We start from the raw sequence: 16,368 nt of genomic DNA, 5'->3' as shown, positions 1-16,368 counted from the left end.
CTGAGGTAACCAAGCAGAATGCCTAATGCAAGCTCATACTTATTTTACACACTAGTAGGATCCCTTCCCTTACTTATTACACTCATCCACACCCGAAATAGCTCAGGTTCACTAAATATCCTAATAATAATGTTTACTAATCAAGAACTATTAAACTTCTGATCTAACAACCTTATATGACTAGCATGTATTATGGCTTTTATAGTAAAAATACCCCTATATGGACTTCACCTATGACTCCCTAAAGCTCACATAGACGCCTCTATTGCCAGCTCAATAGTACTTACAGCAGTACTACTAAAACTAGGCGGCTACGGTATCATATGACTTACCCTCATCCTCAGCCCCCTAATAGAATATATATCCTACCCCTTCCTCATACTATCCTTATGAAGAACAGTTATAACAAGCTCTATTTGTCCAAGACAAACTGATTTAAAAGCGCTTATCGCTTATTCCTCCGTAAGCCACATAGCACTTGTTACTATAGCTATCCTTATTCAAACCCCCTGAAGCTTTTCAGGCGCAGTCGCTTTACTTCGACGTTGGCAATATCAAAATGGCCTGTTGCAACGCAAAAGTCACAGTGAATACACTGCTAGAAATACCATGTCTAGTTGTGGCTAGAATAAAAACAGAATCACTTGTGAGTTTTCTGCACTTACCACCCTCACCTCTTTCCTTATCACTAGAGCTAGAGGCTCTTTTCCATGTAGTTTTGTGGGTGACTTGACAATTTATGAAAATTTAACTTCTATGCTCAGAATTTTTTTTTCTTTACCATACACAACACATCAAAATTCGATTTGAGGTGGGTACGAGTAGGATTCTTTTCTACTCTGACTCTCCTTTAAGAAGACCACAGGGGAAACGTTATCCCACACTTCAGAAACAGTTGTGCTATTCTGCAGCAACTCACACAACACTCATATGAATATTCAAACTCCAGTAGTTGCCCATGCTTCCCTCTAACCATCTATTTGCAAGACTGCTGTTTACTCCTAGCAAAGTATCCAAGACCATAATACGGTCTTCATTTGGGTACTGACTTTATTTCCAGATTTCCCCATATTTTGCCTACCCTAATATTTCATTCCCCTTGATTTCCTTACATTACAGAAAATGCTTTAACACACGTAGTTGAGCCACCACAAATCCTTTCTGGAAAGACATAGCAACGATAATCACATACCCAATAATGAAAGCAGAGATTTAATTTCATACCTTGACTGTAAGATCAGATCGTTCTTGTAATTTGTAAGTCTTAGAGAAAAGAAGTCTGATTATCCAGAGTATCAGAATCCCTTCCAAAATAAGATGGTAAGTAGGAGCCTAAGAGTGAGTCAAAAACAAGAAATGAAACATACACTTCTAACACCTGCACATAAAATTTACTACACCTGCATATACTGCCTCCTATGACTTTTAGCCTATTCTTAACAATTGACTTTCGAAGCTCCCTTAATTTCTATTCATTCCTTTCCCCATTTCTAATAGCAGGCAATTTCTTCCTCACATGAAAAACCCCTAATATTTTTAGCTTTTAAAACTTCTTTGGGAATAAAAACTAAAATTGAAAAAATAAAATCTAGGCCGGGCGTGGTGGCTCACAGTTGTAATCCCAGCACTTTGGGAGGCCGAGGTGGACAGATCACCTGAGGTCGGGAGTTTGAGACCAGCCTGACCAACATGGAGAAACCCTGTCTCTACTAAAAATACAAAATTAGCTGGGTGTGGTGGCGCATACCTGTAATCCCAGCTACTTGGGAGGCTGAGGCAGGAGAATCGCTCGAACCCAGGAGGTGGAGGTTGTGGTGAGCTGAGATCACACCATTGCACTCCAGCCTGGGCAACAGGAGCAAAACTCTGTCTCAAATAAATAAATAAATAAAATCTAACACAGAATCCCAATATTTAAAACAATATCAACTATTGGATTGTTTAATTTCAGTGGGTATTTTTTTGGGTACACGATACAAGACTACTCAGATTCTACATTCAACGTGCATAGGATTTGGGAGTAAGAAGTTTACCTTTATGATGAATTTTAAAATTTGCTCATCCCCCTAAATACAATTCATTTATGAATAAGTCTAAATACCCTTTTAGTTTTCTCAACAGTTGGAGTCTAGCAAGCAAACATCTGCCCGAGCCACCAGTTAAGAGCCCACTGCAAAAAGAAATCGCTCTAAGAAAAGTTGAGAAACTCTTTGTCTAGGGAATTCATAAAAATCACAAACACCACTTCTTTTCCTTCCCAGGAAATGTTACATACAGGAGTTCTCCCAAGTCTCACTGCTGGACAGTTTCGGGGAATGAGAAGTTACACTACTGTCAGTCTTCAAAAAGGGGGCACTCAACATTTAACAGAAAATAATCCATTTCTTTAAAAAATCATTTATAAAAAAGATCATTCAATTTTAGTGGCTCATTTTAGGTCACTATAATTAACCTAATACTGGGCATCACTTAATACATGAGCATAAGACAGAGCCACATCTGCTGTCTCTGCTATGTTTCAAGATAAAATTCCCAGTATGTCCTGCAATAGAAGACACTGTCATTACCCCTACCAGCAGATGGTGATATTAAGTTTGGTGATATTAAATCATCAAAAGTAACGTGAAATTCACTTGAAATGAATGTAAGCTCTATAAGCACAGGGACTTCTGCCTATTTGTTCACCGCACTATCCCTAGCATCTAGATCTGTGTGGTCCAATGTGGAAAGTCACTAAGTTACATGTGGCTACTTAAGTTAAATTAAAAATTCAGTTGCAGCTGCGTGTGGTAGCTCATGCCTGTAATCCCAGCACTTTGGGAGGCCAAAGCAGGAGGACTGCTTGAGGCCAGGAGTTCAAGGCCAGGCTGGGCAACATAGCAAGTCCCCCACCTCTATTAAAAAAAAAAAAAAAAAAAAGTTTAGTTGGGCGTGGTGGTATGTGGTCCCAGCTACACGGAAGTCTGAGGTGGGAGGATCGCTTGAGTCGGGAGGTCAAAGCAGCAGTGAGCTGATCGCACTACTGCACTCTAGCCTGGGCGACAGAGTGAAATCCTGTCTTTAAAAAACAAAATAAAATAAAATAGAATAAGTTACTCAGTGCCCAATGAATAGCTCTGCAAGACAGCACGGGGAATCTCAGTTATTAAATGAATGAACACTAAGACTGACATTCTGGTTTCTTGTTATCTTACGTATCTGAAATAACTAGGCTTCAAAAAACTCTTAACTATTCTTCCTTTAAAAGTCTACGGCCAGGTGCAGTGGCTCACGCCTGTAATCCCAGCACTTTGGGAGGCCGAGGCGGGCGGATCACCTGAGGTCGGGAGTTTGAGACCAGTCTGACCAACATGCAGAAACCCCGTCTCTACTAAAAATACAAAATTAGCCGGGCATGGTGGCAGATGCCTGTAATGTCAGCTACTTGGGAAGTTGAGGCGGGAGAATCGCTTAAACCCGGGAGGCGGAGGTTGTGGTGAGCCGAGATCACGCCCTTGCATTCCAGCTTGAGCAACAACAGCGAAACTCCGTCTCAAGATAAATAAATAAATAAATAAATAAATAAATATCGACTAAACTACTTGTATCTTTATAAGATAGAAAACTGATGTACGCAGAAGAATGACAAACTATTTCTTATTCACAAACCCTAAATCACTTGGTTTCTTTTCGACAAAAACAGACAAACTCCAATTTATTACAATTTTATTCACCAACGAACTGTACCGTTGTTCCAAAGAACTGACTTCCTTAGGACCTTCCCAGACGAAGGTTTTCCACTCATTTTCACCACTCCGTTTTATCGTCCGTCTAAACTCTGGTTTTTGTAGATCTGTCTCCTGCGGCCCCTTACACGTGTTCCTTTCCGGAGCCTCCAGGGGACCCGGAGCATAAGAACTCAAACCGAGACCCTCGGTGCCGGCCCCCGCCCGTTCCTCCCTACACTCGACCGCTGGGACTAGAAGCTCCCGGCAGGCCTTCCGGCAAGAGACGCCGAGTCTGGGCGTGGCCGAGCCAGTCCCGCCGAGGTCTCAGGCCACAAATCCACACGCGCCCTCCCACCCTCCCCAGGCCCGGGTGTGGTCGCGGACCGCTCATGGCGCGGAGCCCACCTCGTAGAGCGCCTGTACCATCTCCACCAGGACCCACTGCTCCGTGGCGGTCGCCATAGTTAGCCGCTTCCTTCCGGAAGGCGGGTCACAAGCACGTCCTAAAAGTGCGCGTCGCTGCTCAGTGTCGTCATCACCTCCGCAGAGGGCGGGGCGGCGGAGCCCTGGGCACCGCCTACTCGCACTTGCACACCGGTTGACGCGAGGCTGGGCGGGGTCGGGTGGGACGCCGCAGTTTTTCCAGGAATTGTTTACCTTGTGTCCATTACCCGCCCTGCTGGATTCACGATGGAGAAAGTAGTAACGAACGGGCCTTACACTTGGTCATCAGCTGGGCGCAGAGAGTTAAAATGATTGCAATACGTTTACTTTCTTTTTTTTTTTTTTTTTTGGAGACGGAGTTTCGCTTTTGTTGCCCAGGCTGGAGTGCAATGGCGCGATCGCGGCTCACCGCCACCTCCGCCTCCCGGGTTCAAGCGATTCTCCCGCCGCAGCCTCCCGAGTAGCTGGGATTACAGGCGTGCGCCACCACGCCTGGGTAATTTTGTATTTTTAGGAGAGACGGGGTTTCTCCATGTTGGTCAGGCTGGTCTCAAACTCCCGACCTCAGGTGATCCGCCTGCCTCGGCCTCCCAAAGTGCTGGGATTAGAGGCGTGAGCCACCGCGCCTGGCCAATACGTTTACGTTTAGTAGCATAAGTAATCCAGGAATGCATTATCATTAAGAAATGCATAATTATGCACAAAAATAGCCAACCCATATAGCACTTCCTGTTTGTCGGACATAGGCCAAGGCTCTGCAGGTATTAAATCATATAGCAGTTTGGTGCAGAACCTTTTAGAGCCTTCCAATGCATATGCAAACAGTATGCACGCGCACATACTTAATTGGATTGGATTTCTTAACTATAATTGAGATCATAGGGACAATACTTTTCTACAACTTAACTTTTTTTCTTATGTCTTTTTCTAGCATTTTTTTTTCCCGTCTGATATATCTCTTGTATTTAATGGCTGAAGACTTTCATGGAATAATTTATGTATATTCATCGTTCCATTTTATTTAAACGTTTCCCTGTTGGTGAATACTTATGTTGTTCGCACCTTTCCCCTATTACAAATAATGCTGCCGTAACTGTCGATGTTCCTTGTGTGTATATCTTTCTGGGCATGTTGGAGTTTTTCTGACCAGTTTCTTCAACATGGAACATATCTAAAGACTATGCACGTTATTAATGTTGGTAAGTACTGCCAAAATGGCTCAACCACTTAAAATAATTTGAAAGTTCTTCCATGCTCTAGTCCATGATGGATATTATCAATCTTTTAAAAAAATTTGCCAGTTCAATGGAGGTAAAATGATACCTCACTAACCTTTATTATTGATGCTTCTGGTTACTCATGAGGTTGTGCAGCTTCTTATGTTTATTGGCATTTATAGACTGTATGATCGCCAATTCATCTTCTTAATCCATTTTTCTATTGGTTATTTTTGCTTTCTTATGGATTTGTAGGAACTCTATACATCCTGAATATCTTACATTTTTCTGTTTCATATGTGAAAAATATTTTTGCTCAGTTTCCACCTAGTTGTTTCTGCTCTTTCATCATACTTTAATTTTAAATCTTACGTGGTGCTTCAGTCTGTTCTTTTTTTTGCCTCGGGACCCGCATATTGCTTAGAAAGGCCTTCTTCACCACATCTGTGGTTTCCAACCATTCTTGCAGCAGTTTGTTGTTATTTGCAATTAGCTCTTTACTCTGGAAACTATATTTGTGTATAATGAGAGTTAAGGGACTTAATTATGTTTTTTTCTAAAGGAATAACGATTTTTTGAGTGCCATTCATTTGAGTAATCCTGACTTTCCCCAGTATTCTGAAATGGTACCAGTGCTATTGATACAGGAGCTAAAAACAAATTATTTAGGCAGATAGGGTAAGAGTTCTCAGCAGAGCTTCTTTCTGAACAAAAAGCAACCCCAAAATTATTTCTTCTTTGACAAAGAGCAGCCTGAAAAATTGAGCTACAAACATAGGTAAGCAAGCTGGCAGTGCACGGGAGAATGCTGGCAGTTGTGCCAATAGAAAAGGACTACCTGGAAGCCAGGTATGTTCAACATGGAGACCCCATCTTCCATTTTCTTTGTCACCACGTGTACAGTGAAGGAACAGGCAACATGGCATCAGCCAGGTAGAGAAGCCATCTGCATAATAAAATATTACGGTGGGAAGGCCAGCTTCTTCATGCACTATGCAAATGGCACACCCGGTCCAACCAATCTTTCATTCCCTATGTAAATCAAACACCGCTTCCTCAAGCTCATCTATAAAACCCTGTGCATTTCGCCGCAGAACTGGCAACCCATTTTCTCTGGGACCCCTTTCTCTGCACAGAGAGCTCTTCTCTTTCGTTTGCCTATTAAACTTCTGCTCTTAACCTCACTGTGGTGTGTCGCGTCCTAGTTTTCCGTGGCTGTGGGACAATGAACCTCAGGTATTACCCCAGATAACGATGCCGCTACACTATGTGCTACATTTCCACATAAGCTGGCGATATGGAGCCCGTGTCAGTGCTCTGCCCACAGTCCTGTGCTTGCGTGCGTTTCCTCCCCCAGGTGCTTTCCTTCCGGCAGCCACGCCTGCATTTCTCAGAGGACCCCCTTGAAGGCTGCCATTCCCACATTTCCTGCTCTCCTGGAGAGTTGGAAGTATCTGAGAACGTGTCTTCTCCTGGGCAGTACTTACCAGTGTGGATTACTGATGGTAGCTGGAATATAAATATTGCAGCTTCCTTGCCCCACTTAGCAAGACAACTCTGGGAGGTGAGCTTCACCATACTCTGCAATTCTGAGTCAATGGTACTATCTGTAAATTCTTTTACATACTCATCAAAAGGCACGTCTTTGTGGCAGCTTCTATAAGAGAACGCAGCTGCCATGTAGAAAGATCATGTGAGAACCACATAGAAGGGGAAAGAGATGACTAAGAGGCCCCAGCTGCCCCAGCCCCTGGCTGTTTGAGTCTTACTAGTCCAGGTACCAGACGTGTGAGGGATGACACCTTCAAGGTGGCTCCAGTTCCAGCCACCATCTGGTTACCACCACTGAGAGACCCTGAGTGAGGTATGCCTAGCTAAGCCCAGATGACATCCAAATGTGTGGGCAAAAACAAACGATCGTTGTTGTTCTAAGCCACTGTTCTGGGATTGTTATATTTTGGGGTAAATGGAAGGAATACACTGTGGGACTTTGCTTGATTTGGAACTTTTGCTTGGCCTCTGCATCAGTTTCCTAGGGCTGCTGTAACACACGGTCACAAACTGGGTGCCTTGAAACAGCAGAAATTTATTCTCTCACACGTCTGGAGGCCAGATGTACAAAATTAAGGTGTTGACAGGGCTATACCCCCTCCAAAGGCTCTGGGGGAGAAGCCTTTTTTTGCCTCCTCCAGCGAGAGCCTTAACTTAGTTACATCTGTAAAGAACCTTTTTCCAAACAGACCATGTTGCCAGGTTCTAATCCCTGATTCGAATGTTAACATGTCTTTTTGGGCTCTACCATTTAACCTACTGTAGTCCAACCTCTGGCCTTCCAAATTCACATCTGCCTCACGTGCAAAATACATTCATTCCATCTCAACATCTCCAAAAGTCTTAACTCTCACCTAAATATCATACAAATTAATTCAAAGAGTCTCGATGTGTTTCCAAGTATTCGATTTATTAACTGTTCTCAGGAGTATTAGTTCTCATTCAGGTATTGATTTTCTGTAAATTCTTGGTAATATCTGGGTACACATTTTTAATTTTTATTTGCATTTATTTTATGCTGAATTTCTTCTCTGGCCATAAGTTTCCGTTTCTTTGGTCTCTTCTGAGATATCCTTTTATTCTCTGCAAACTCCTCTTCTGGTTTAGGAACAATTTTTTTTCAGTAAGGGTCTGTTCAAAGGGACACTCGTGTGTGGGTTAACCTGACCACGAGCTCTGCAAGTACAGTTGGACCGTACATCTCAGGGGGCTTTGTTCCCCCAGGATAAGCTCAAGGACCAGCCAATCTGCAGCTAAACCCTTGAGTTCAGCAGGACTCTCTGCATTGTTAAGCATGTGCAGCGAACATTCGGCTCTCTTTTTAGGTCATCGACCCTCTGTCCAGCCCCATTATATGGCCTAGACACACTCACCATCTCCACCCTGGTAATGATGGAGAGGCACACATTGCTTCTGTAAGGTGACATCTTTCACATACATGCTGGCTTTTTGTATATACATACCCTGATGGCCTGGGCCGTTTCTTGGATGTTCCTAAACTGAATACAAAGATTTGAACCACTGGATTTGCATAATTTTGTGGGGTGTTCTGGGTCAAGTGAATAGAGAACTGTTTTCACAGATCTCAGGCTGCTCAAAAGGACCAGCTGTGTGTGCTTTTCCTTTTTTTGGAGTCTTGCTCTGTCGCCCAGGCTGGAGTGTAGTGGTGCAAGTGTAGTGGTGCAATCTCGGCTCACTGCAACTTCCGCCTCCTGGGTTCAAGTGATTGTCATGCCTCAGCCTCCCCAGTAGCTGGGATTACAGGAGTGCACCACTATGCCCAGCTAATTTTTGTATTTTTAGTAGACATGGGGTTTCATGTTGGCCAGGCTGGTCTCGAACTCCTGACCTCAAGTGATCCACCTGCCTCGGCCTCCCTCCTCACGCTGGGATTACAGGCATGAGCCACTGTGCCTGGCCCTATGTGTGCTTTTTGATGTTTGACTTCTCCTGTTGATGTTTCTTCAAATGCTGTATGTTTTATCTCAGCCTTTCCCCAGAGGATTGTTTCTTTTATTATAATTGAGTGATCCTCTTTGTCCCATTTCATGTTTGTATCTTGGAGTCTGGTTTGTGTGATGTTTGTAGTTCTGTACCTCCTTTTGTTAGATTGATCTGTTGACCTGTTACCTTGAAAATTTTCCGGAATGTGAAAAGTATACATCCAGTTTTTTTTTTTTTTTTTTTTTTTTGAGATGGAGTCTTGCTGTGTTGCCCAGGCTGGAGTGCAGTGGCACGATCTCGGCTCACTGCAAGCTCCGCCTCCCAGGTTCACGCCATTCTCCTGCCTCAGGCTCCCGAGTAGCTGGGACTACAGGCGCCCGCCACCATGCCCGGCTAATTTTTTCTATTTTTAGTAGAGACGGGGTTTCACCGTGTTAGCTAGGATGGTCTCGATCTCCTGACCTCGTGATCTGCCCGCCTCGGCCTCTCAAAAGTGCTGGGATTACAGGCGTGAGCCACCACGCCTGGCCTACATCCAGTTTATTTTTACCCACATTTACATGCATCAATAAGGATACATCTCAAAGTCACTGTGCTGATGGAAAAAGCATATTGTCAGATGATATGATCTATTTATATGTGTGTATAAAATGTTAAGTGCATGTAACAATATAGCATGTACCTATGTGTATATATTATACATATAGGTATTATGGATAGTAAAGATCAACATTTTTCATTTTTCTACTGGATACCAGTGACGTTTTTTCAAGCTGAAGAACTGTGTCTTTCTTCAGTTCTAGAAGAATTTTTTTCAAGTTTTTTTTTTTTTTTTTTTTACTATTTCCTCCTCATTATTTATGTTCTTTCTTTTAAAAAAAAAACTCCTGTTTCTGGAAGGAAATATTTGCAAAGCCTGTATCTAATAACGACTTAACATCCAGAATATATAAAAACAACTCCTACAGTTTAACAACAGCAGCAACAAACAACTCAGTTCAAAAATGGGCAGAAGACTTGAATAGACATTTCCGCAAAGAAGATATACAAATGGCCAAGAAGCACATGAAAAGATGCTTAATGCCACTGACTTATACACTTAAAAATGATAAAAATGGTAAACTTTATATATATGTATATTTTATAACAATAAAAATTCCCTTTTCTTTAAATATATGTATATATTTATCTTCTATGTAAATTAACTTTTTCCAACATTTTCAATTTTTATCCGTTGTTTCATTTTGGCAAGATTCCTGGCTAGTACACTGATTTTATCTTTAGTTGTGTCTGTTTACCCCATCAGATCAGTCTTTTAGACTTTCATTTCAGCTTTAATTTCAGTTTATCCATTCATTCATTCACTCATATTCAGCACTTACTCTCTTAGGCACTGGAGATGTAGAAATGCATAAAATCATGTTTGACTCCTGGGAACTTAGAACCTAGTGGGTAGTTGACAATAAACAGATAAAGAACTAAATACTTAAGTTAATGTCATGAAATGCTATGAAGAAAGCGAAAGTGTATATGGAGATAAAGAATTACAGATAGTGGACAAGGAAGGCCTCTCCAAAGAGATACTGTTGGAACAGAACTATTTTTAAAGGAAAGGAATGAAATTGAACGTTTGGTGAAAGAGTGAGCTAAGAAGGCAGAAGACCAAGTGCAAATGTTTTGAGGTGGGAAAATGCGGGTGAGGCAGGAGTGTGTGAGTGACGCAGCTGCGAAAGTCCTGACTTAGGCTCAGTGGTGGTGATGGTGAGGTGAGAAGTCATCATACCTGAGACATCAGTGAAAGACAGGATTGGCTGCTGTAGGATGAGAGCAAAAGGGGGATCAAGGGTGCCCCCAGGTCTTTAGCCTGAACCCTAAGTGAATGCAATGACCATTTTTGAAGGTGGAGAGATTAAATGAGGAACAAGTTTGGGCTCGCAGGCCTTTGCCTTGGCTCCTGTGGGAATGTGAGAAGCTGTACCTACTGCTTGCAGTGGCTTGAACACCGCTCTGCTTTGGTTCTGGACCTGTGCTCCTGCTCCTCATGCTCCAGGACCCTGAGGCTGTGTCCCCAGGGGCTGCCTTGCTCCAGAGTCCCCAGGAATCTGGTTAAATGCTCGGTCCTGGGGCCCTGGAACCTGCACTTTAACCCTTGCTCCCAAGTCATTCTGTGTGCACACTGTCTCAGTCAGCTGAGGCTCTGCCGTAACAAATCCCGCAGACTGGGTGCTTTATCAAGACACATTCATGTCTGCCAGTTCCAGAGGCCAGAAGTCCCAGATCAAGGTGACAGCCGATTGGGTGTCTGGTCAGGGCCCTCTTCCTGGCTGGAGAGAGCTGCCTCTGGCTGTGTCCTCTTGTGGCTGAGAGGAAGAGCCCTTGCGTCTCCTCCTGCCCTTATCAGGGCTCGGATTCCATGACTGGGACCCACGCTCATAACCTGCTCTAACCCTGATTGCCTCCAAATACCGAAACACTGGCGCTGAGGGCTTCAGCACAGGAATGTTGGGGACACACATGTTCCACCCATAGTACTGAGTTCACTTCTCAATATCGTAACAGTGAGGACTCGAGGGGCAGTTGGAGAGGCCACTCAGTAGCTTGTGTTGATGTTTGACCTTGGGGGTGTGTACTGGGGCCTGAGGAGTCCACATGGGGGAGAACAGGACAGGGACAGATGGCAGGACAAGTCTGGGGAGGACAGAGGCTGGGTGTTGGGACCAGGTGGGCGGGATGGAGGGTGGGCTTATAGACTGGGACTGACTGCACTGGTTTACAGCCCAGTTCTCCGATCTCTGGCCCGGTAGTAGCCCACCATGACACTGAAGGAAGGACTGTGGAGGGCCATGTGGGAATGGCAGCACACGAGCAACTTTGACTGGATGATCTTCTAAGAGATGGCGGAAAAGTGAGTCTGGGGTCCTGGGGACAGGGCCTGCATGGCAGGGTGAGAGTGAATGACAGAGGACCAGTGGCCATGGTGTCTTCTCAGTGTGGAACATGAGGAGGGTGTGGACAAACACAAGCTGCTCCTGCCACCTAGAGTGCTCTGGAGTCTCTGTCCTGCCCTCTTGGGAAGCACCCCCTGCCTGGCCTGGGGCCAACCCCTGCCTTGACACTGGAGGTGATGGCAGGAGGAGCCAGCATCGCAACCCAAAGGGGGTCACCTGCAGCTGTGGGGATGGGGAGAAGGAGTGCTAGCGACTAAAGACAGAGTGGGGGGCAGGCTCCTCACAGCAGTGGCCGGAAGTCGGTTTTCTCCCATCCCAGCCTGGCCAAGTATGGGGGGACCTGCCCTGATAATCACGTAGGTTCTTTTCTATTTTCCTAAGCGTCAGCTGGCTTGAGAAATAAAAGGACAGAGTACAAGAGAGAAATTTTAAAGCTGGGCGTCCAGGGGAGACATCACACATTGGTAGGATCTGTGATGCCCCACAAGCCACAAAAATCAGCAAGTTTTTATTAGGGATTTTCAAAAGGGGAGGGAGCGTGCGAATAGGTGCTGATGACAGACATGAAGTACTTAACAGAATAGAATATCACAAGGCAAGTGGAAGCAGGGCGAGATCACAGGACCACAGGACCGAGGCCAAATTAAAATTGCTAATGAAGCTTTGGACACCATTGTCATTGATAACATCTTATCAGGAGACAGGGTTTTGAGATCAACCGGTCTGACCAAAATTTATTAGGTGGGAATTTCCTCTTCATAATAAGCCTGGGAGCGCTATGGGAGACTGGAGTTTATTTCACCCCTGCAGTCTCGACCGTAAGAGACAGGTACGCATTCTCTTTCTCAGGGACATTCCATGCTGAGAAAAGGAATTCAGCGATATTTCTCCCATTTGATTTTGAAAGAAGATAAATATGGCTCTGTTCTGCCTGGCTCGCCGGCCGTCAGAGTTTAAGGTTCTCTCTTATTCCCTGAACAATTGCTGTTATCCTGTTTTTTTCAGGGTGCCCACATTTCATATTGCTCAAACACACGTGCTGTATAATTTGTGCAGTAAATGCAATTATCACATAGTCCTGAGGCAACATACATCCATCTTGGCTGACAGGATTAAGAGATTAAAGCAAAGACAGGCATAGGAAATCACAAGGGTATTGATTGGGGAAATGATAAGTGTCCATGAAATCTTTACAATTTGTGTTTAGAGACTGCAGTACAGACAGACATAAGAAATTACAAAAGTATTAATTTGGGGAACTAATAAATGTCCATAAAATCTTCACAATCCAGGTTCTTCTGCCATGGCTTCAGCTGGTCCCTCCGTTTGGGGTCCCTGACTTCCTGCAATAGCCAGGGGAGACCTGAGCCCGGGACACCATGAGACCCATCTCTGGCCTGACTGCCTTTGCTTCTGGGCAGTCCCCTCCATGAAGACAGCAGCCTCAGGGGAAAGGGGCTGTCCTCTGGGCTCAGCTTTGGCTTCCTCCTGACCAGCGGTCTCCCAGGCCTCATGCCCCTGGGTTATCTTTCAGGGGCCCACAGTCCCAGCCTCAGGACTCCTGCATCTGGCCATCATCCCTGATGCCTTCTGCCATCAACCCCACCCTTGGCCAGCTGAAATCTGGAGGTGTCCCCCGGGACCCTCCTGGACCTCATGGCCCTGACTTGAGTCAGGAAGCCCCGTTGATGCCATGGGCTCTGCAGGGGCCGGGTGAGAGAGGGTGAGGACAGAACTCTGGGAGCAGCTCCCTCCTGGGACTGGGAGATCGGACCCAGTGAGGGCCTGGACAGCCCGCCCGAGGCACTCCTTCCCATCCCTGCCCTCAGCTGATGCCTGGTCCTGGGGGTAGGGGGCCTGGACCCTCTCAGCACAGCCTGGGCCTCCTTCACCCCCAGGTTCCTGGAGTTTAAGTCTGAGGAGGAGATGCAGATTCAGAAATCGCAGTGGATGAAGGGGCCCCAAGAGCCTGCCTCCTCCAGCCCCGCCGAGGCTTAAACCTCAAGGACCCCCAGCCCGAGGTGGTCAAGCAGCCAGGTACAGCTTCCCACATTCCCACAAGAGCCATGGCAAAGGCCAAAGGGGCCAAGGGAGGCCACTGTCCCCACACCCCATGCTTCCCTTCAAGAGGGGGATTTGCTCCCTCCAACAGGACAGCTTCCGGGAGCATATGTTGGGTATTGACTGGGACAAGGTTCCTACTTGCTCTCTCCCCTCGCCCGTCCAAAACTCCACATATGCTCTGCCCAGGAAGCAGGGATGAGTGGGGAGAGTACATGGCATTATCAGTGGCTCCAAACTTCCTCCCAAGAGATGCTGTCCCAGATGTGCCCCTCCTGCGGCATCTCCTCCAGGGGCACTGTGGTTCAGGTGGTCCTGACCCAGCTGGAACCTCTTCACATCCCCAAGCCCTGCCCTCCCGTGTGGTGCAGGCAGGAGCAGCTGCCCTCACCACGCCCATCCTCCTCCCTCTCTGCCTCAGTGCCCCTTCCCAGCAAGGCGGGCCCCAAGGCCCCAAATGCCTGCCTGCCACCACCCAGGCCCCACCAGCCAGCAGAGACCAAGGCCCACTTGCAACCACCCAGGCCCGAGGCCAGCAGAGACCAAGGTCCCCGAGGAGATCCCCCCAGAAGTGGTACAGGAGTATGTGGACATCATGGAGGAGCTGCTGGGTCCTCCCCTCGGGGCCACAGGGGAGCCCGAGAAACGAGAAGACGGCGAAGTGAAGCAGCCACAGGAAGAGAAGTGAATGCTCCCAGACCTGGGCCTCCTGAGCTACATTAACAAGCTGTGTTCCTAGAAAGACTTCGTCACCAAGGTGGGCTGGCCTGGAATGCTGGGGTCTGCAGGATTCCAGGGGGTGGCACTCCCAGGTCCTTGGAATCCAGTTCCTTTGCTACTCAGCAGTGTGTGTATTTCCATGGATTTGAGTGTCTGTGTGATTGTGTCCATGTATTGCTGTTTATATCTGATTTGTTACTGTGTCTTTTTGCGTCTGTGGGGGCATGAGTGTGGTGTATGTTACCTGTGTCTGTCTTTTCCTGTGTCGTATGTGGGTCTGTGGTCTGTGTGTAGCTGGTGGTCGCCGTGATGTGAAACAGCCCCAGGAGGATGGGGACAGGGCCCTCCCCGCTTTCTGCCTCTCCTCTGGGTGTCCTTGGCTCCAGGTTACTCCCTGCCCAGGAAGCTCACGCCTTCTTCCTTCTGTTTCCAGGTGGAGGCCGTCATTCACCCCCGATTCCTGGAAGAACTGCTTCCACAGATGCATTTCTTGGCCCTAAGCCACGAGCTGGAGCAGGAGGAAGGACTCACCCTTGCCCAGGTAGAGCAGCGGAGGAAGGGGAACCCAGGTACCCCAGGGGCAAGAGGAACCCGGCACACAAGGCTTACCCGATTGTCTAACCCCCACCGCTGGGGATGCTCAGCTTCTTGGGGAGCCACTCTGGGGTGGGAACATGCAGGTTTAGAGGGAGTAGGATGGAGAGGAGCCAGGGAGGGGAGTCAGGATGCAAGCTGCAGTGAGGCCCAACGGGATGCCTGGCAAAGCCACACCGTCTCCCTTTAACATAAAGCCCAGCTGCCTCAGGCTTCCCTGCCTCCCACCCAAGTGCCCTGGTCTCCACCACCCTGGGCCTTGCTCACACCTGGGGCAGCGCCAGTAAGTGCCCCTTTCCTCCCACAGCTAGTGGAGAGAAGCGCCTCCTACCCTTGAAGGAGAAACCGCGTGCAAGGGCAGCCCCTAGTCATGGCATGGCCCGGATGGACTCAAGTCCTAAGTTTGCAGCTGGCCAAGGAGCAGAGAGACACATCCCTGACTCCCAACAAGGGGTTGGCATGGAAACCTGCCCACCCCAGACGGCTGCCCGCGACCCTCAGGGACGAGGCAGAGCACGCACTGCCATGGCCAGGTCCAAAGACCCTGCTATGCTTTTGGGATGTCAGGATTCCCCCAGGCTGAGGGCTGCCCGGCCAACCTCTCCTCCCCAGGACCATAGACCCACCCGCCCTGGCCTGGGGACCAAGGACACCTTGGATCTCCCTGAAGGATCTCGTCAGGGAATCACATGGGCTGGCTAAGGGGTCAAGTGAGGAGGAGAAGCTCCCCAGCCTGGCCTTCCTCTTGGGTTCCCAGCACAAGCTGCTGCCCTGGAGGCTACCCCAGAGAGCTCTCAGTCTTCATCTGCTCAAAGAGGCCTCAGCCTAGCACCCTCTCCTGCCACCAAGTCCAAGAAGCGATCTCTTTGGAAGCCCATCCCCTGCTGAAAAGACACCGCACCCAGGGCCTGGGCTCAGGGTCTCTGGGGAGCAATCCCTGGCTTGGGGACTGGGTGAACCCTCACAGTCTCAAAAGAGAAAGGGTGACCCCTTGGCCTCCAGGAGGAAAAAGCGGCATTGTAGCCAGTAGGGGCTTCCGGGCAGGCTCTCTGGTGCCAATTCCCAAAGGTGGGGCTCTGGCATCTGATGCCCCAAGGCAGTCAAAAGCTGCTTCTCCCCCAGTGCTTTGGAGGCTAGGAGAGGGACAGCATGGCTGAATGGGGAGGGCAGGAAGGGAGGAGG

At 47.3% G+C, this 16,368-nt stretch overlaps 1 protein-coding gene and 1 pseudogene across 13 annotated transcripts in view; one reads left to right on the top strand and one right to left on the bottom strand.

The window, feature by feature from the left end:
- The window catches only part of SPTLC1 (serine palmitoyltransferase long chain base subunit 1), an 82,698-nt gene extending 78,424 nt beyond the window's left edge, over positions 1–4,274 (bottom strand). For 9 of the 13 annotated variants that reach the window (XM_055271963.2, XM_055271965.2, XM_055271961.2 and 6 more), the window contains exons 1-2: positions 4,113–4,233; positions 1,225–1,332 (exon numbers count right to left, since the gene is read on the bottom strand). In XM_055271963.2, coding sequence (XP_055127938.1) covers positions 1,225–1,332; positions 4,113–4,169 — 165 coding nt within the window. In that variant the 5' untranslated portion in view covers positions 4,170–4,233. Of the gene's footprint in view, positions 1–1,224; positions 1,333–4,112 lie in introns of all 13 variants that reach the window. The other 4 variants (XM_055271962.2, XM_055271960.2, XM_063636253.1 and 1 more) reach the window with 4 other exon arrangements.
- A 7,195-nt stretch (positions 4,275–11,469) lies between these two features.
- Positions 11,470–16,368, top strand: LOC129478498 (NUT family member 2D-like; annotated as a pseudogene).

This window comes from Symphalangus syndactylus, chromosome 3, assembly GCF_028878055.3.
Source record: "Symphalangus syndactylus isolate Jambi chromosome 3, NHGRI_mSymSyn1-v2.1_pri, whole genome shotgun sequence".
In the NCBI taxonomy this organism is placed as follows: domain Eukaryota; kingdom Metazoa; phylum Chordata; class Mammalia; order Primates; family Hylobatidae; genus Symphalangus; species Symphalangus syndactylus.
Note: the sequence above shows the minus strand (reverse complement) of the source record. Positions and strands in the feature narration are given on the sequence as shown.